The 20,353-nt window shown below is 45.4% G+C and overlaps 1 protein-coding gene across 2 annotated transcripts in view; it reads left to right on the top strand.

Annotated features, from left to right (window-relative positions):
• The window catches only part of HUS1 (HUS1 checkpoint clamp component), a 215,522-nt gene that overhangs the window by 89,749 nt on the left and 105,420 nt on the right, over nucleotides 1-20,353 (top strand). Inside the window, exon 4 of one of the 2 annotated variants that reach the window (XM_086964900.1) lies at nucleotides 11,418-11,525. The exons of the other annotated variant lie outside the window; for it this stretch is intronic. Coding sequence (XP_086821026.1) covers nucleotides 11,418-11,525 — 108 coding nt within the window. The remainder of the gene's footprint in view (nucleotides 1-11,417; nucleotides 11,526-20,353) is intronic. 2 annotated transcript variants of the gene reach the window in all.

The following is a 20,353-nucleotide window of genomic DNA, read 5'->3' on the forward strand; positions in this document are numbered from 1 at the left end:
GGCACCGCTGTTGCCTTAGCCAGGAAGGCATCCCGCAGGCGTTCAAACGCGCCCCTGTCCACTCCTTGGGCCTCCGACGACGGCCCTTCCTTACAAGGCCTCTTCGGGGCGGGTGGCAACCCGCCGGACGTCCCCGGAAGATCGGGGCTCGGAGGCACGTGCGCCGATGCCAGCTTCGCGCACTCTTCCACGATGCGGGCGGAGAGGCGATCCTCCATAGGGCCTGCCACCTCCGTCACGCAGCGGTAAATGGAATTGTCCACCGCCTGGTAGAACTCGTCGTCCTGCAGGTAGGGGCAGGGCTCCTCCTCGTACTCCCCTTCCATCTCGAAGTATCGGGTAAATCCGGGGCACCCTGTAGGGCGGCAATCGAGATAAATCTCGGATGTGGGCAGGCCAACTGGCTGCGATCACGTTTCTGCGCCAACTGGACTGGCAGGTGGGCGGCACCAATCCCCCAGCGCGCCGACCCTCCTCGCCGGGACCAGGTCTCTGCACCCCTCAAGCGCGCTAAGCCACACTTCTTATCAGAAAGGTGCACAAAGTTCACCCGGAGGTGTTTCACGCGGTCGGAGCCGCAATACAGACCCCAACGGGCGTCAAGAGTAGGAATGTACAGACCCGGAGCACCAGGTGTCAGAGGGGTACGCGAGGGCTGGCTCCTGCGCAAGCAGACTCCACGGCGCGGCTCCTGCAACCGCGGAGGCGCGTCGGAGGGTCGGCGAGACGTCAGGGCGCCCCCTGGCGGCCTACTTACGCACCGCACACAAGTGGGAAAGAAAGATCGCGTAGGAACGATAGAGCGTTCCCGCGACCGGGGACTCTGTAAGGGAATAAACCATGCAATGAGTCCCCCCAACGATCGTACACACAATACAATCAAGTAGACATTGAAAGGAAAAAACATGAAAAGCACTTATCTGGCTGCGGGAGCAGCGAAGAAAGAGGAGGAAGAGGAAGAGAAGACCGGATTTATAGCGGTGATGGACAGTGTGGAAGGACTATGGACTGTCGTTATACAAAGAGACTCTCGGGAGTTGTTGTTTGATTTGTTGAACGTTCCATCTATGCTTTATGTCTGAAAGCATTTTTGTTACTATTATATATCTTTTCCTAAGCTGCTGTGGAGTCTTTATGTTAATAAAGCGAAGGAAGATATAGCATAATCTGAAGCCTCCGGTCCGGACATAGAATCTCATTGTGCCTTATACCTATTCGCTGAAAGTAGCTCATAACATGTAAAGCTACCAAAAAGTGAATAAATAAACTTTCAAACAAATGAATTCAAATTATGAAAAATAAGCAAAGTGATGAGTATGTGCTGATGGAAATTGTTGTAGGGTAAATTGTACAGATGACCACAGGTAGCCATGAGGTATTTTCCATGTAAGAGGTTTATTGGTTGTTAGTTACAGGTTCCATAAAAGTCTTGTTGAGGTCTTAAGAAGATCATATGGAAGGTCCCACCAGGAGCTGCATGGCTGCTGCTCAGCCCACTCTCTTCAGCTTTCATTTTGCACACACACGCAGGCACACTCACATTCCAATCTCTCTGTCATCAAGCATTACAACATTCTACTCAGACATCACATTCATTCTGGCTGAGCAGCTAAGAAGGAGACAAATCAAGGTACAACAGAAATCTCCAAGGAAAAGCTCCAGACAGCATGTCATTTTTCATGGAGACAGAAAGGGTATAAATGTAAGTAAAGAATGTTAGTACAATAGAGTTGATACCAAAGAGATTGCCGCCGGAAGAGCTAATGACATAAAACAGTAGGAGCCACCAGGATAAGGGGCGTCTGCCTTGGTAAACGGTGTACAGCCCTAGGCAGAAGGTAAAGCTAGATAAGGGAGGCAAGCTGAGGCAGGGACAAGCCATGAATGCTTTTACACACACACGCCCTGGCCCAAACGGATTTGTACTTCAAAGAAATACTTCAGTTAATTTTCGTAGGCTATTCAGAATCATGGAGAAAAGCCTGAGACCATGGCCCCGGGCAACATGCCCAATCCTTGATCTTAGAAGGGCATTAAATTTGCTGAGTTGGCAGTGTCTCTTTCAATTACTCAAGAGACATGGGGTGGACAGTTGCTTTATTGTTGTGATTTGCTTCTTTTACACAGGGCCCACAGTGCAAGTTAAAACGGGCAGGCTTGTGTCGGAGGCAACCAGAATCTACAGGTGCACCAAGCATGTCTGCCTGCTATCTTACCTACTTTTTACCTTGGCATTGGCGGTGCATTTATTTTGCGAAGGTCCCTCATGGAGTATTTCGCTTTGGGATAGAAGCCATGGAGTTTCCTTCTATGCGGATGATACCTTGCCCTGCCGTACATCCAGGATGCGACAGTGTATCACCAGCATTGCTCGCACCTTCAACACCTTACGGGATTATCTAGCCTCTCTGTCAATTAACAGAAATGTAGCTTGTTTCCCCTCAGGGCTAGAGTGGAAGGCGCAGGATCTCAATTTTTAGCTATGGTACACTTTCATGGCAACTCCGCAGGTTCCGATATATGAACCCAATGTGGGATCACACTACTTCACCTCCCAGCAGGTTCGCCCCTAAGCATTATGGTGCATGCATGGTACTTGCAAAGTCTTTTGAGTATTTCACCAGGTTGGTGCAGAGAAGTACTGGCCATCTCTATACACGTGTTTCTGGATTATTATCCGTCGTCAGTAGAGATTAGTCATTTCAAATATTTGGGGTTGCTGAGGAAGCTGCCAAAGTATTCTCGGGTCACAGTACCTCTCAAGGCGCGTAGGTGCCTCGAGGGAGCCTTTCAAACAGGATTCCAATGTGGGATCACACTGCTTCACCTCCCAGCAGATTTGCCCCTAAGCATTATGGTGCATGCAGTTACTCAAGCGTGTGTACTTGCAAAAGTCTTTCAGTATTTCACCAGGTTGGTGCAGATAAGTACTGGCCATCTCTATACACGTGTTTCTGGATTATTATTCGTTGTCAGTAGAGATCAGGCATTTCAAATATTTGGGGTTGCTGAGCAGGCGGAGATGGCCAGTACTTATCTGCACCAACCTGGTGAAATACTCGAAAGACTTTTACAAGTACACACGCTTGACGAACTGCATGCACCATTATGCTTAAGGGCGAACCTGCTGGGAGGTGAGGCAGTGTGATCCCACATTGGTTTCAAGTTCCGATATATCTTGGGGTAAAATTATACCATGAAGAACAAGATTTGTTCGATGGCACCCTCACTAGAATTGTAACAGCAAAAGTCACTTTTTAGAGAACTCTCCTGCTTATGGTAACCGGCAGGACTACCCTCTCCAAGATGGTTGTGCTTCTGCAGCTCTTCTATTACTATGCTAACCTCCCTCTCAAACTCCCAGCTGCATTCTTTCTCACATTAGAATCCTTGTTGGGGAACCTGATTTGGTGCAGCAGACAGCATGGATGGCTCTGTCCAAATTATTGCTCTCTAGGAACGGGGGCGTTGGGAGCTCCTAAATATGAACTTACAATGTAGCGGCACAACTGTAATGGGTATGTTGATGGTTAGCCAAGTGCCACCTAGGTGACACCCCTTCCACCCTTTACCACTGGAGCCTAGTCCCACTTCTGCTCCTTTTCCACTCTTTATAGACCTGAAATCCCCTCTCCCTGCGCTTGCTATGAGTGACCCTCTACTGTTTCCATTGTAATCCGTGCATCACAGAATCAACACTTTCCTATCCCCTGCCATACCCCCCCACCCTGCCCCCCTCTAGTGTCCTCACAAAACAGAGGCTCCTTTAACATCTGCGTGCTTGCAATACTGCTATGAGTTGGGCTTGAACTTTGGGAACTTGTTCCCGCATTGTACCTTATGCCCTTCACTGGTAGACCACCATAACCCACACAGAAGGTCGTTCCTAAGGTACCCCACGCTTACCCGCATCCTGAATACTAGTTGGAATGCTACTATGGCAGACCCAACAACCCATACAGTAATGTAATACAGCAACGTCATAGGTAACAGGAAAGGCTCATCAGTTGGTTCACTAAGGCGATTAGGGAACACACACCGGTCTCTCTCGCCAACTTCAACGGTAGATGGGAGGTGGAGCATGAACAGGCCTTTCTGGACAAGGAGTGGGACACAGTGCTGGGTTACCCAGCCAGGGCCGGCCTTGAGCATGGGTTAGCTGGGGCCAGGCCCAGGGTGCCAATCGGAGCATGTGCATTAAGGTTATGCCAACAGCAGTGCCCTTCTCATGTTGCTCCAGCCTTGTCCTTGTCCATGCCTGTTCGTTTCTGTCTGATTTTCCAATTTAAAGGTGGTTTAGTACTCCATTTCATCACACAGCGGGCAATGTTTTTAACACCCCTTTAGCCCCCTTCCTTGCTCTCCCTTCACTCGCTGACACCTGCTGGCACACATCAACAAAACCATAATTTGCGTGAGGCAGCTCAGCTATCGTGATTTGGGTGAGCTGGGACAGGTCCGGGGGTGTTTGTGTTCAGGAGTCAGTCCCTGCTCATCCAGATACTGACCAGTGAACACATAATGGGCCCTTTGCTGCCTCGTTTAATTTCTTTGCATCAGCAAGGGCGACACCTTTCTCTCTGCCCACGCCCAGGGCACTATTTTAGCAAAGGCCGACTCTGTAGTCAGCCACAATCTCCCTGAATGCAAGGCTTAAACCTAACCATTTTTTGTGTTACACAGGGCATATTTATCTCCTTTCAAAATTAATAAATTATTCTCTGTCACAGGTGCCTGCAGACCAACTGCCCCCTCCCTGATTCAGACCCGAGTCATTATCTCACTACTGGACAATACTGGTTGCACAGCTTGTGTAAACAGAGATGACTGTCCTTCCTAGATGGGAGGAATATTCTGTTGGGTCGTATCGGCGCATGAAAACACCCCACAATCACAGCTTGCTTTGTTGACCTAGCACTACTCTTAGCAAAGCATGCAGTGACACGCCGTCCCTCTTATGGTTGCCTGGGCCACAGCTGAGGGTACTGTCCTAAGAGCTGAGGATGCCAGAGTCCTCCAGAAGCTCCCTATCGCTATGCACTGGGACCACCATGCCTTGATCAAGGATGACTCTCTCCCTCCCTGGGCGTAATACCACCTGCTGTGCATTTAAACTTACCCCCTGCTGGTGCGGTGTCGGGCGGTGTCACCCCGACCTCTTACAGCGTGCCAATTAAAATGCTTCCCCACCGGTGCAGGGCTTTGTATCTCTTCCACCTCTGACTAGTGTCCACCATGTGCCTCCCCTCTCGCTCCCTTATAATTTCACGAGCGTTAATATGAGCGTGTCTAACTATGCACCACTCGCTTCCCGGCTGTGTTCGATGCTGTGAAATTGTTTTAGCCCCTACGTGATTTACTGGACGTCATCACTTGCACAGCCTGCTGTTCACATTTCATATTAGTTGTTTCTCTTTTACTCTTTTCTCTAATAGCTGTGTACTAAAGAAGCCTACGATTACTAAAAAGAGGTATTGTTATAAATCTCCTCCAATTTCTGTGTAACTGTTGGTACCGCCATTCGTTATGGCTGTACTGTCAGTTGCCACTGTAAAAGTTCTGTCTTAAAGCTCTTACCTGTATTTTAAAAATGCAATAAAGTGATGTTAAAGAAATTGTAGTGTCGGGCACTAGATGTTGCACGTCATGCCGTGACGTGACGTGCGGGCGGCCATATTGGTGGCTGCACGTGCATCTCAGTCAGAGAGGCGCGAAAGCCGACCCGAGAGTTAGATCGGCTCGGCGCTCTTTAGGGAAAGAGACGTTTCAATAGAGTAGTGATGGGAGCTGTACAGGCAGCGATCTCCAGCAACAAGGACTGGGAAAAAGAAATATGGCACATGGTGTGGGCGTACAGAATCACCCCCACTGAGACTGGGAACAGCCCCTTCCAGATACTGAGAGGTCGCGAACCATTCACTCATGACAACGCGCATGGAAGGAAAAAACTATAACGAGTGAGTGGTCCCCCGCAGTGGTTCAAGCCAACCTGGAAAGAGCACAGACCATATATGCATACCACTACAACAAACGCAGGAATGTAAAAAGTACAGGACTGGAAAAAGGCGAGTGGGTGCGAGTAAAGTTGGCAACGTTGCAGAGGAAGGGGGACAGTAAGTACAGTAAACCAATGCAGGTCAAGGAGGTGTATGACCGAGCGGCCTTGCTGAGTGATGGGAATGTGTGGTCCCAGGACCGCATGGCCAGGTGCAACAAAGACTTACGATGGCATCTAAGCGGAACAGAATGGCAAGACATGGAGGAACCCAATGTGGAGCAGGAACAACCCGCCGTAGAGTTGCAGGAGAGGAGAGGCGAACAGCACGAGGAGAGAAACCCTGACAGCAACCAAGAAACTGCAATGGAAATGCAAGTGAGGAGAACTGATGGAAGCGCGGCGGCGCTGAGAGAGGGAAGGATAAGCACAGAGACCCAGGATAGGGGGGCGCCATCCACCCCAGCAAGGGTAACCCGGAGAGGAAGAACTGTGGTGAGACCTGCTAGGTTTCAAGACTTTGATATGGACAGCGAACTGTAAGTTACTTGTTCTTTGTTTGGAAAAAAGGGAGATATGTAGTGTCGCGCACTAGATGTTGCACGTCACGCCGTGACGTGACGTGCGGGCGGCCATATTGGCGGCTGCACGCGCATCTCAGTCAGAGAGGTGCGAAAGCCGACCCGAGAGTTAGATCGGCTTGGCGCTCTTTAGGGAAAGAGTTTAAATAAATAGAGTTGAAACCACACACGGCTGCAGAGTCTTCATTAAGCAGAGAAGCTACATTACAGAAATGAATGTATTTACACTCAAGGTAAAGAAAACTGAACTGGAGGTGACAATGTAAACGTAATTGAAGAAGGGAAATCAGACGAGTTGAAATGCGTGTAAAAAAATAAGTAAATAAAGAGAAGACGTGCGAGAATTGAACTCTGGTTGAAAAGGAGAAAGAAAACAGCATCGAAGAGCAATAAGCAAAGAAGAATAGTAGCCAGAGTGAAAAATAAGAAGGCAGTCATCCTTGTTCAATGATCCGTTGCTCCGCAGATAGGTTTGCAACAAGTACCATTACACATACATTGGCATTAGGGTTCTAGTGGCATTGAATGTAATGAGCACACATTGTCCATATGTACATATATATGTGAAATATTCTGTGAGGAGGATTACAAAATAACTTTTTAAGGTTTTTAGCTCAAGTAGGTGTGATGGAAAATCAACAGAAGTGGGAAAAGGAATGGAGTGCGGCCAAGAAGCTGCAAAATGGGAATCAGTTTTGGACATATTCCGATTTAGTTAATGGTAGAACACCCATATATTAATAGCTGTGTGAGCATTATAAAATAGTGTAATAATTTACAGTAGTATATAAATAAATGCAGTGAAGGGAAGACGAATCTTCTGCATAGACGCAGACCAAAGGGCACAGGGAAATCCTTAGAGAAGAGGATAGGAAGACTATAAAATGTTAGACCAGGTGACAGAGTGGGAATAATCAGATAAATAAAAAGAACAGCATTAGAGCACCAAGCACACAATTGCTAAAGAGAGAAGACATTTTGAGGGTGGTAAAATGAACAAAGATGAATTGTGACCTCAAACAGAACAGATTTGTGGAACAGGAAGGATTGAAATTCAGACTGTAAAGGAGGATAAAGCGCATCATTCTGTGCATAGGTATCTAGATATGCTAGCTGCTAATGATGAGGCATTTGTTCGATTAGTTTAAAGACATACGTGAGCAGTGAGTTAGGGCAAAAAGATGGAGGGGTCAAGGCAAGGTTTCTTAAGTAAAGCGAATTTAACAGCATGTTTCAAGTTTTAGTGAAAGGAGTAAAAAGACACTGAAAGATTAAATAGTGCTTTAAGTTGAGGTAGAAGGGGATACATTTTGTTAAACATGAAGCATAGTATCTGAATTAGTTTTAGGATTTTCTCCATTGAGGAAAGAATAGCCAGTTCTACATCAGTAACAGCCGTAAGCAAAGAGAATTACTCATCAGAAGAAGGGGAGGAGAAAGACCAGAGAAGCAGTTTTTGTTGATGTATACAGCCGCAGGTCAACATTTGAAGTAAAGTAGGCAGAAAGGATAGACAGAATAGAGTGGTGTGAAGATGAATCATTATGTGCTGATTCAATACATGCATTGCAAGAAGAAAGTGAGGTACACGAGTTTTGAGACTTTATATAAAGGTCCAGAGTGTGCTACTCCTTTTTTTTCTCCATATTTGATGTTTTCTTTATAGGGAAGTGTTAAGCTACAGTGTTATTTAAACTATGATACTATAGCAGTCAGAGAAATTTACTCACAACTTGATAACAACAAGCATGTAATTTTTATGTATCAACAGAATACAGCCAAACACATTAACTTGTATTTTAACCTGTTATTGAGAATCGGTCCTAGCACTTAAACCTTTACATTGAACACTTTTTTGTAAAGTTAGTTGTGGGGCCATTTATGATATCTAACTCATGATGTTCGATATCCATAGTAAAGTTGAGAAAACGTTTTTATTGTCTGCCAAAGAGTGGGCCAATGCTTTGCAGAATTTTTGTTAGTGTCTTCTCATGCAGAACAAATTACTTCTCTTTGACAACATTCTCTTTTTAATGGATACTCTTATCTAACCACAAATTCCCCACCTTTATAATATCGGCAGGTTCCACACAGGGTCCAGCAGATTTTTAAGTATGGCCCCTGTGCACCCATAGGTGACGTCATGGGGCTCCACACTGATTCCACTCTGACTCCAGCGTGCCTCGTTAGTGACGGCTGGAGCTGCCTATAGGTGTCAGTTTCTTTACTGGACACAATCAGGTGTAGATCCCCAAAAACACAATTGTTTGTGGCAGTGTGCAGGTCTCTAATTTAATGAATGTGTGTGGGTGCTGCACACTTTAATCTTTGTCTAATCCGTCTGTATGATTTGTGTGCTACCTTTGATTGGTGCCTGCTAACACCTTTTCAACATATGTATAGGGCCTGGCCCCTGCTGGCTGCCAGGACTCAAAAGTGCACTACTTGCAAAGAACAATTACTCCGTTTTTAGCATTTCAGTTTGTATTTCAACCATTAGTATTCAATCCATTGCACAATCAACATTTGTCTAAACGTATTCATCATAACATAATTATAATGCAATCATAGTCAACAATAAAATAACATAAATCAAAACATATTTGATACATCAACCCAATGCATTTCGGGGCTAGACGGCCCCTTCGTCAGGGGTCTATTAAAGAGAAAGAAAAGGAAATCTTATTACTCTTGGTGCTTGTAAGTTTCACAGTTGCTATTCTTATTTAGCATCATTTAGTTGATTAAACTATTTTAGTCTTACCTCAAGCTCTGAGATAAGGTTTTTTTCTTTTAACGAGATTGGTTGCATTGCGATCTGTATAAAGACATAGTAATTTATTTTATGGTACTTTTTTATGTGGAAGGTTATATTATTCATAACGTGAGTTCTTGCGTTTACCTGATTAAAATTGATCTGAAATAAATACTAATGGTTGAAATACAAACTGAAATGCTAAAAACGGTCTCTAATTTAAGACATTTTTAGTTGGAAAAGGGTCCATTCCACAGAATGAGTAGGTGCAATGCCAGTAAGGAATATTCGGTTAGATAAAGCATCCACCAGAAAGAGTGTTACCGAACTTGTTCTTCTGATGCATACTTCTAACCACATATTCCTCATATTTAGAATACATACCAAGGCAGTTCCTCACAGGGTGTGTCTATGGAATAACTTGGACAAAAAGTCTAGAAGGAACGAACAAAAAGATGCCCTTACCATTGGACTCAACTGTGTAGGCACTAATGCTTTGTGAATGTGAGCACTGATGCCCACGTAGCAGCCTGACAAATATGCAGGACAGACCATCTGCGTGCAGGCATACTGGTGGCAGCCTTGGACCTGGTGAAGTGGGCCCTCAATTCTCCGTCTTCTTGGCTAATGCGTAGCAGATTTTGATACAGAGGACTATCCACCTAAATATGGTTGTCTTCTGCATTGCCGTGCCTTTCTTTGTTTGAGAGAACCCCACAAAAAGTAGATTTTCCTCCCAATGGTTCTCGGTATGAGCAATTTAAAAGCTGAAATCTCTTCTGGTGTCCAAGTGCAGGACGCCCTCTGTCTGCTTGCTAGCTACATGCTTGCTAAAATTAAAAGTGATTGAGTCTGTCCTTCTCTTTTAATGGGTGAGATGGGGCAAAACACATCAGAGTGATGGAGTGTTCAATGAGAAAGGAAGTCATGACCAAGACAGTACCAATTTGTCTGTAAAGGTGGTGGTGCAGGACAGCTGGACTGACCAAGCTTGAAGCTCACTCTCACAACGAGTTGCAATGTTCACGATGAGAAGACCATCTTCAGTCTCAGAAAGCATGGTGTAGAGCTGTGCAGTGGCTCAAAAGGGGCACACATAATGAAAGTAAAAACCAAATTAAAGTCCCACTGTGGAATCACAAAAGGTTTAGGTGGAAACATATGGACCATAGCTTTGAGAAATTGCATTACAACAGGTGCTTTGAGCAACGATGGTTGGTCTGAAAGGGCTGAAACATATCTTTTTACACTGCCCACTGCAAGTTCTTGCTGGCCCAAATGCAAAACAAACAGTAAACTGTCCGACTGTTTAGCATTCAACAGGCCTGTGTTACAGGTGCCGCACCAAGCCAGCAACTTTTCCCAGCGTCCAGCATAAATTTATTTTGTAGAAGGATGCCTTGTCTCCAGACTGACATCGGCTACTTCAGGAGGTTGATCCAATAAAGCCAACTGCTGCGTCTCAGACTGCGTGGAGTTCTAGATTTCGCTATCCTGGCTGCAGAACCCTGCCCAGCTGTTGCAACAGAAGATCCTGCCGAAGCGGCAGCCTGATTGGAGGACAGATGGTCATGCTCAGAAATTCTGGGCAATTCTAGGTACCTCATTCACCTGACTCAATCCAAAACCACAAGTATAACTTGGGCCAGGCCGTCTTCGACTGGTTCAGAATTAAGGGCAGGAGAGGCAGTGGCAGGAAGGCATAACGGAGCCCACGATCCACTCTAGGTGGAATGAGTCTCCCAGAGAAAGCCTTCTTGGGAAGTCCAGCTCGCAAGTCTTCACACTGCTGATTCTCTGTGGTGGCAGAGAGATCAGACCAGGGTTCTACAGATTGCCTAAAGATGCCATGTGCCACCTCTGGGGCAATGTGAAGTCAATGGAGAGCTGTAGGCTCCCACTTGCACACAGGGTCTATGCTGAACAATCATCCAGATCCAGTCTTGGAATACTCTAAAGGTGAGTAATCTGGGGTTAGAAGTCTCCACCAGAAATCTAAAGATCATATGACTACTTTTAAAAAAGCACTTAAAAATGTCCTTGAAGATTATTTTATTGTTTTTTTTTTTTCTTTCTTCATTGGAAGCCATCGTTGTCTAGCAGTAGCCGAATTGTTACACATGACATTCCTGTTGGTGTTATTCCCAGGAGGCTTTGGCATGACTTCAGAGAGCCTAGTGTGCCAGATTTTGATGTGAGTAATTTTTCCATTATGTAGTTAGCTAATAACGTGTTGCTTGGGAATTAAAAACTTGCATACTATTGTGATTGATGTTTCTTACTTTCAGACCGAATTCTGGACTGAGAAAAAACATATTTAATACCTACTCATGAGATTTTTAGATTTGGGTACAGCCAGATAGCTCTTATCTATAATACACTGATGAGGATTGGATCAGCCTTCCTGAACGAGCAGTTGCTTTGATTCAGCTCAATTCACCCATTACCTAAAGACGGTGTTCTTTCACATCCTGAATCAGGCCAGGGGAGTATTTGACTTTTCCAGTATGCTGTTGACTTTTAGATGTATTATTCCGATATGAATTCCTTTATGTTTAACTGAATTGCATGAGGTGCACTATTTTCTGGAGCAGCAGCAGCAGCCATTAGGGACTTGATGGTGAATGGAGAAGTCATCTTGGAAAGAAGGTTTTCTCCACTAAAATCAACAATTTCCAAATGATAACTGTATACGTTGCATTTTGTTTCTAAGTTTATTCTCTTTACAGACCTTTCTATATTTAAATTATTTTGCAGACAGTGCACACCCACAGTATATCTCCTTTCTCGTTTAAGTTTTTTAGGTCTCGCCTGAGCCAGCGCATGCGCTGCTCTGGCGAGACGATTAGTAAGGGCTTCAGAAATTGCAACCACAGTGGCCTACAGCTTACGATTACGCGCTGGGGTGCGCGCTTACGAGCAGAGGCTTCCACGTCCTTCTCATTAAGCGCATCGCTCCCAGTGTGCGATTACTTTCGCGGCCGGGTCACTTTGACGGCCGCGTGGCCAATGCCTGTTTCAAATGTATTCTTGCAACGGGTGATATTTTTTTAATCTTTATTTGTAAATATGCATGCAACTTTCAGATGGTGGTGTATTTACGTTTCAGTAATTACCCTTTCCATGCCCAGTGCATATGTTGGCAATAATAAATACGTGCATAAATAAAAACACTTTTCATTGGTACCACGACTGGCACTATTGGTTGTGCAAATGCTTATTTATATATTGAAGGCAACCCTTTTTTTCCTGGAAGTGTTGCCAGTTTTGCACCGACGCATGGATCCATGTCAGGACAGTGGGCACTGAGCAGCTCCTTTGTCGGGCCATCCTGGACTTTAATATTTACAGAGCAGGAGCCTGCTTCCTGTCAGGAAGCCCCCCGTCCCACACACACTTGTGCAACTGTTGCTCCAGGTGTGTACATTCCAAGAATAGGTCCTTTTCTCTTTCTGCTTCCTGCTCACCCATCTCAGCTTCCGGTTTCCATCTCCCCATCCCCCTCATTCTCTCGTGATAGGTCGAACTGAAGAGTTGATGGGAGGTCACAATCCCCAAAGTGAGTCATTATAAACCACTCCCTGCCGCCTTACCAGTTTGTGAGCTGAAGTACTTTGGTATCTCAGAAGTCACAAAAATACCAGGGTATGTCGTCAGATCTGCCAATCCTTATCGGGGGAGAATTCCTGCTCTGCCAATGTTTGGATCCTCACGACTTGGCAGGTGTGCCGCAGTTTGCATCGACGTTTCCTCTGGCAGCTGTGTTTCTGTAAAAAGACATCTTCTGATAAACAACATTACAAATAGCAATTCTGCGCACTCTCTTTTTGTTTGCATTCCCATTCCATTGTCTGTTTTTTATTCTATTCTTTTTATGAGGGACTTAAGGGAAGAAGAAATGATATTTAAAGCTCAAAATGGCAGAATATTGTTAAATTAATAAAGGAATGGGTACTAAAATATTAAGGGACTGATTCACAAATGTATTTATGAGTACATGATGTAGTTGCTCAGGATTACTACCAAGAGGTGGCCAATAGTCTGTCTTGACTCTAAGAGCAGGTCCGTCATGTGTTCAAATAGCACCCATGCCACCGCCAAATCAAATCGAAACAATCTTTAATCAGTTTACAACAAACCATCAAAGATAAACCGATTCATATAAAGGAAATAATAAATAAAATAAATCCAGTGCCACATATTAAACCATCCTTCATAAAGTGCAGCATCTTACATATCAGTACACTCTGACCCAAGATTAGGTGCACAACTCAACAAATATTGGGCACTCCTTTCTTCACCCAATTAACAACCCTTCATTAAACAAGCATTGGCATAGCCAATAGGTCTCGCCTTTGGGACCTGCTGCATAACTAAATAATTATAAGGTCCGAAATGCGAGACTGTGAAAAGGAACTGGGGCTTACCAGTGAAGCGCTGGGCGGAGAAACCCGAACACGGGAACAAACGTGGAACAGGCATACAGGACTTCCACCATGCTCTGCTATTTTCACACAGGAACGCGACTGGCAGTGTGACCCGGAAGTGGATCCGACGGCAACAGGAAGCCACAGCCTAGAACCAATGAAAAGGAGCAGAAGTCAAGGGGAGGAGATCTTCGGTGGCGCGGAAGAGGAGAGGAGACGCCGAGAAGATGCGGGACCCGATACGTCGAAAGCCCGAACGCCTGAAGACCCGGGAGAGCGGAGAGAAGACGCGGGGCCCGATAGGCTTGACACCGAAATACCAGGGAACCAGGACGGAGACAAGAGCTGGTGTGAAGACTGGTGGTGTCCGGAGGAGGCTGTGGAGCGATCGCAACTCGGAGGAGAGTTGCGACAGAGCCTGTGAGTACCCCTGTTCTGCGGGTTATGGTTAAAAGGGAGAGAAGTGGAAGATATTGTTGGGTGGGACTAGAAGCGGGAGGCAAGGGCATTGATGTCATGCTTCTGTAGTGCATGTCCCACTACGATTGTTATCGACCGCTGACTTTATACTGAACTCCTTCACTACCTGGCAAGATAACCCTAAATTGTGCCTGACACGATATTCTATCCCCAATCCCCGTTTCTCCTTCCTTTTCTTCTTGAACCTCCTAAACGCTACTATTCTTAAGTTCCCAGGACTCTTAGTTCTTCCTTCAACCCCCTCTCACAACTTAAGCCTCATAGTGAGCACAACTGTGTGACGTAGGAAGACAGGAAACTTAGTTAATACACAGAATACTCACGGTTCGCTTCTTTCTCTCATTATCCTCCTATGAGCTGTTTTGTTTTATCTAGGACCCCGATCAATATTGTGACCTTGTGCCCCTATACGGCTATAATCAATAGATATCCCTATAATGGCATAAACGATCAGAGCCATATTTCGGTAACTCGTCTCTGCAGCTCATTAAAGTATATGACACAGCAGAAGCCACTTCCTTAGATTCCTAGATAACACTCAGAGTTCTTTCAACAGATAAAACCCCCAGCAACCTGGGAAAGCCCCGCTTGCTTTGTTTTGATTAGTAATAGAACTCTAACGAGCACTGTAAGAACGACCAGTTCTTAGTGACATCTTTATTGACGTCTTACGTCCAAAAACGTACGTCAAACAAGGCACCTTTCAGGTATAAATAATACCAACATGGCCTAAGCAAACGCGATGGTGGTGGTGAATACAGGAGCAGAACAGCTGTCCCTTGCAGAGCCCAGCAGATGCGAGAAGCCCACGGAAGCTGCCCCTCCTCCTCCTTGACGCGCTGAGAGAGACGCTGTCTTTTCTCCTGCCGAGAAAATCCAGCTCCGGCGTTTCCAGCCTACCCTTGCGGGTGACTGGAATATCGAGTCCTGAGAGGAGATACCAGACCTCCAACATTCTATTCCAGAGGTACGGTGCTGACTAAACCCTTAGAGAGAATTCTTGAAGCAAACCCTTGTCAAAACCAACTTAACTTAAATTGCTACTTACTTACTCCCTCCCAAGTATTAGGCTTAGGTCGGGTACACCGGGGTAGGCGTAGTTAGAAGCACCAGTTGAGGATGTTAGCCAAATGTATATATGAATGTATATATTTTACTCACTTTAACTATCATATGGCTAAGAAACCATATCAATGCTTTTACAGTATTATTTCGCAATACTCCTTTTACTGTACGCACTTTTTATAATAACAAGTCTTGCAATTGTGGCAATTCATTTCTCTTGCATGAGAAGAAAGACTGTTCAATAAATAATACCTTTTATTGAAAACGCCAGTCTCTCTATTCTCTGCATCCAGGTGAAAGTAATTTTGCACAACTGACTGAGTGCAATAGCTGTCTATTGTTTCACACGACTCTAGAGATTGACTCTTATTCTGAGGAGCAAAGTTGTCATGTTTATGCGGTTGTTGGAAAACTGAATCCCTTCTTGTCTGAGCCAGGGAAGCTGATCACTTCCTATTCAGTCAAGAAAGTTTCCCGTGACCTCTGAGCTAGTTGGTACAAACCCAATTAAGTCTAACATAGTCAGTAGAGACCGAGAAGACCGCACTTCTACGTCTACACTGCTGTTTATGTTATTCCAATGCGCAGGGCCTATAGGGAAAATAGGAACTACACTACAGAGCCTCCGGGAAGACCACCGTGGAGATAAGGAGAAGGAAAGGAAGACCACCCTTTTGCCCGTGTCATCTCCTTCCAGCTCAACAGCAGAGTCATCCGAAGATGAGGAAACCAAGGAACCAACTAGCCATCGAACCACGACCCCTTCTGTTCTCAATAAACCACTGACTTTAAAACCACTTCTAAAGCCTCCTCGCTTGTATATCAAACCTGCCCTCCCACAAGTGGTGTCAGAAGTGGGATTGAAAGGCGAAATGGAGGCTGCTATAACAAAGATGGCCGAAAATCAAGAACACCTCGGAAAAGTTATGGAACGGTTCCTGTCAGTTGTAGAAGAGGACCGTGACAAGATCCAGAAAGTATTGGCAGGTCAAGGACAGACCCAAGGAGCCGCCTTGGACAAGCTTACTGAGGTTCTTGGACAACAAAGAGGTCCTACCACCTTGCCATCCGTGGTATTACAGCGTTATGTGGCCGGAGAGGACCCCGATTTCTTTTTTAGTAATTTCGAGCGAATGGCAACCGCTGCATCTTTGCCTGGAGATAAATGGGGGCAATACCTGTGTCCCCTCTTATCAGGTGACCTACAAGCGGTTTACCAAGCAGCCACTCTCCAAGGGACAGTTCCTTATGCTGCCATCAAGAAATGCATCCTGGAAAGGCTAGGAATAGACGATGAAACGTATCTGATAAAGTTACGACAAATGAAGGAAGGACCACAAGAGACCCCTCGTGCTCTATATTTCAGGGTGAAGGACATGGCCGATAGATGGCTAAAACCCATGACCACCACCAAAGAAGGGATCATGGCCAAGATTTATCTAGAACAGTACCTAACCTCACTTCATCCTCCGATTCAACGGTGGGTCCGACAACAGGCTAATCTTACTTTAGAAACAGCTGTAGAGATAGCCAGTGCATACAACAGAGCTCAGGACGTCGAAAAAGGTCGCGGAGACACGACTGGGAAGACAGAGGGAAGTGTTAATCACCGACCACCCCGACCCTTAGTAACCAAGAAACCTGAACCCTTGGCGTTTCTTCCCAGTGGCCCTCTACCCAATGTTCCACTTATCCGGCCACCTTCAGTGGGACCCCAATGTTATCAATGTGGAGGGATGGAACATATTGCCAGGTTCTGTCCACAAAAAGAGGAACCTATGGAGATAGGGGTTGCCCATAACTATTACTGCTCCCCCACCGAGAGTAAGTCTCCACCCTATAGGTGTACTGTGTCTGTAAATGGGCAGCCCGTCACTGCTTTGGCTGATACTGGTTGTCTGCATAGTGTCGTCAGGCCTCAAGATCTTGGAAACACTCTCGGTCCCATAGAAGGGGTAGTAGCCATCAAGTGTGCACATGAGGATATAAAACCATATTCCACTGCCCGGGTACAAATCCAACACCCCCAGGATACAGGGACCCCCTTAACCGTGGGATTAATACCTCAGCTGCCTGAACAGGTCATTTTAGGAAACGATGTTCCTAAACTGCCACAGTTATTAGAGGGATCCTCTTTATCTGAAGAGGAATGGCTAGCTACCTCCCCTTTTTCCCGAGATATCGATAGAGAATGGCCTTCTTCCAAACCCAGGAAGAGTCGCAGACAGAGAAAGGCAGAGAAAGGTAGAGACACCATGGTGATGCCAGTTATACCAGCCGAAAACCCATGGGAAACAGACAGGAATTTCCACGCTGCACAACGAGAGGACCCTGTTCTTCAGGAAGCATGGAATAAGGCCTTCGATGAGGAAGATCCACAACATGTATGTCCTTATTTCCTTACTAGAAATGGTCTATTATATAGGAAAGGTGATCCTAACCAGAAAGGGCAATTGTTAGTCCCCGAGCCATTCCGAGAGAAAGTATTATATAGTGCACACATCCATCTATGGGAGGTCACTTCGGGGTTGAGAAGACAGAGAAAGATATTTTGGAGAAGTTTTATTGGCCAGGAATATATCAGCAAGTAAAAAGGTATTGTAGGGAATACCCTATTTGTCAGAGGAACAGCCGTTATCAACCACCAAGGGTACCCCTACGACCCCTTCCTATCATTGACAAACCTTTTCATCGTGTGGGCATGGATATCATTGGACCTTTACTGCCATCCAGAAGTGGATGTAGATACGTCCTAGTATTAGTAGATTACGCCACACGATTCCCTGAGGCTATACCTCTTCGCCGACCTGACACCACCAATATCGCTAAAGCAATGATTGGTATGTTTTCGAGAGTAGGATTTCCCAAAGAGATCTTAACTGATCAAGGGACACCCTTTGTGTCCAAAATGATGAGAGATATTTGCACACAGTTAGGAATCAAACAACTCAGGACTGCAGCCTACCACCCCCAAACTGATGGCCTGGTGGAAAGATATAACGCCACCATTAAAGCTACTCTTAAAAAACTGCTGGCCCTCGAAGCTAGAAAATGGGAGGATATCCTTCCCTTAGCCTTGTTCGCCATCAGGTGTAAGGAACAGAAAAGCACAGGATATTCTCCTTTTGAATTATTGTATGGCCATAACCCTCGTACTTTACTAGATATGGCCCAGGAACAGTGGGAGAAAGAACCAGACAACACACGTACACTTCCAGAATATGTCTCCAACCTAAAAACACATTTGAGACAAATCAGGGATATAGCTAGAAACAACATGGAGAATGCTCAAACGGCACAAAAGACTCAATATGACAGAGGAGCAAAGCAGAGATCTTTTCAAGTGGGTGACCACGTACTACTTATAATAGCCTCCTCAGAACAAAAACTTTTGGGACAATGGCAGGGTCCGTATAAAGTGATACAACAAGTGACCCCAGTTACTTACCGTATTGAAATGGATCCCCACAAACATTTATCTCAGATTCATCACGTTAATTTATTAAAAAAATGGGAAGGACTGGTACCAGTATCCGTAAATAGTGTAGAACCAAAAACTCCTCTGTTCCATCAGTGTATTGTTCATGAGCTTCCTTCTAATTTGAAAAACGTCTTGAGCAAGACCTTAGAGCCCCTTATCCCTGTGTTTTCCACAGTTCCCTGGAAAACCTCTCTTATAGAACACACCATCAAAACTCCTCCAGGGAAAAAGTAAGGTTACGGCCCTATCGTATACCGGAGTCTCGTCGCCAAGTCATAAAAGAAGAAGTCAAAAGATGATGGAGATGGGTATCATAAAACCCTCTCAGAGCGAATGGAATTGTCCCATTGTTCTCGTACCGAAACCAGGTGGTTCGATCAAATTCTGTATAGATTTCAGGGAGGTTAACAAGATATCTGAGTTTGACACCTATCCCCTCCCATGGGTAGATGAAATGGTGGAAAGAATAGGAAGAGCGAAGTATATCAGCACCCTGGATTTATGTAGAGGGTATTGGCAAATACACCTAAAAAAAGAGGATAGAGAAAAAACTGCCTTCTCAACGCCCGATGGTTTATACCAATTCAAAATGCTTCCATTCGGCCTACATGGTGCACCCGCCACCTTCCAAAGGGCTATGAATACAATATTGAGACCCCATGAAAGGTATGCCGGTGCCTATATTGATGATAACGTGATTTACAGCGATATCTGGGATCAACACCTATCCCACTTATTCCAAGTCATTCAGACCCTAGGGTCTCATGGATTGAGAATAAACCTTGCCAAAAGTCACTTAGCCTCTCAAACAGTCCGATACTTAGGTTATCTATTGGGTGAAGGGGTCATAAGACCACAACAATCTAAACTGTCAGCCATCTCTCAAATCCCTTTTCCCCGAACAAAAAAAGATTTAAGGGCTTTTCTTGGACTGTTGGGATATTACAGACGCTTTATACCTGGTTTTTCCCAAATGGCTGAACCCCTGACCGATCTACTACAAAAAAAACAGTCAATCTGAGGAGATCCTGCAGGCTCCTCCCCATCACGTTTTACAGGCCTTTGAGTCCCTCAAGAAAGCTCCAACATCAGAGTCTGTCCTGATTAGCCCTGACTATTCCCGTCCCTTTATCTTACAAACGGACACCTCCGAACAGGGACCAGGAGCGGTTTTGTCACAAGACACTGAACAAGGAGAAAAACCCATTCTCTACATTAGTCGTAAACTCTTTCCTCGGGAAAAGAATTACGCCACTATTGAAAAGGAAGCCCTTGCTATTAAATGGGCCATAGAATCCCTACAATACTATTTGGAAGGGAGGGAGTTCACCCTTTTTACAGACCACACACCATTAGAATGGTTAGCTAGGAACAAGGGACATAGTGAGAGAGTGCTCAGATGGTTTCTATCCCTACAACCCTTCAGGTTTCATACTAGACACCGAAAGGGGAAAGAACAGGGAAATGCAGATTACCTTTCCAGATATCCCCAGAGTCCAATCCCGAGAAGGACAGCAAGGGAAAGGGGATGTGAGAAGGAACTGGGGCTTACCAGTGAAGCGCTGGGCG

This window comes from Lissotriton vulgaris, chromosome 4_1 (assembly GCF_964263255.1).
Source record: "Lissotriton vulgaris chromosome 4_1, aLisVul1.2, whole genome shotgun sequence".
Classification (NCBI taxonomy): Eukaryota; Metazoa; Chordata; class Amphibia; order Caudata; family Salamandridae; genus Lissotriton; species Lissotriton vulgaris.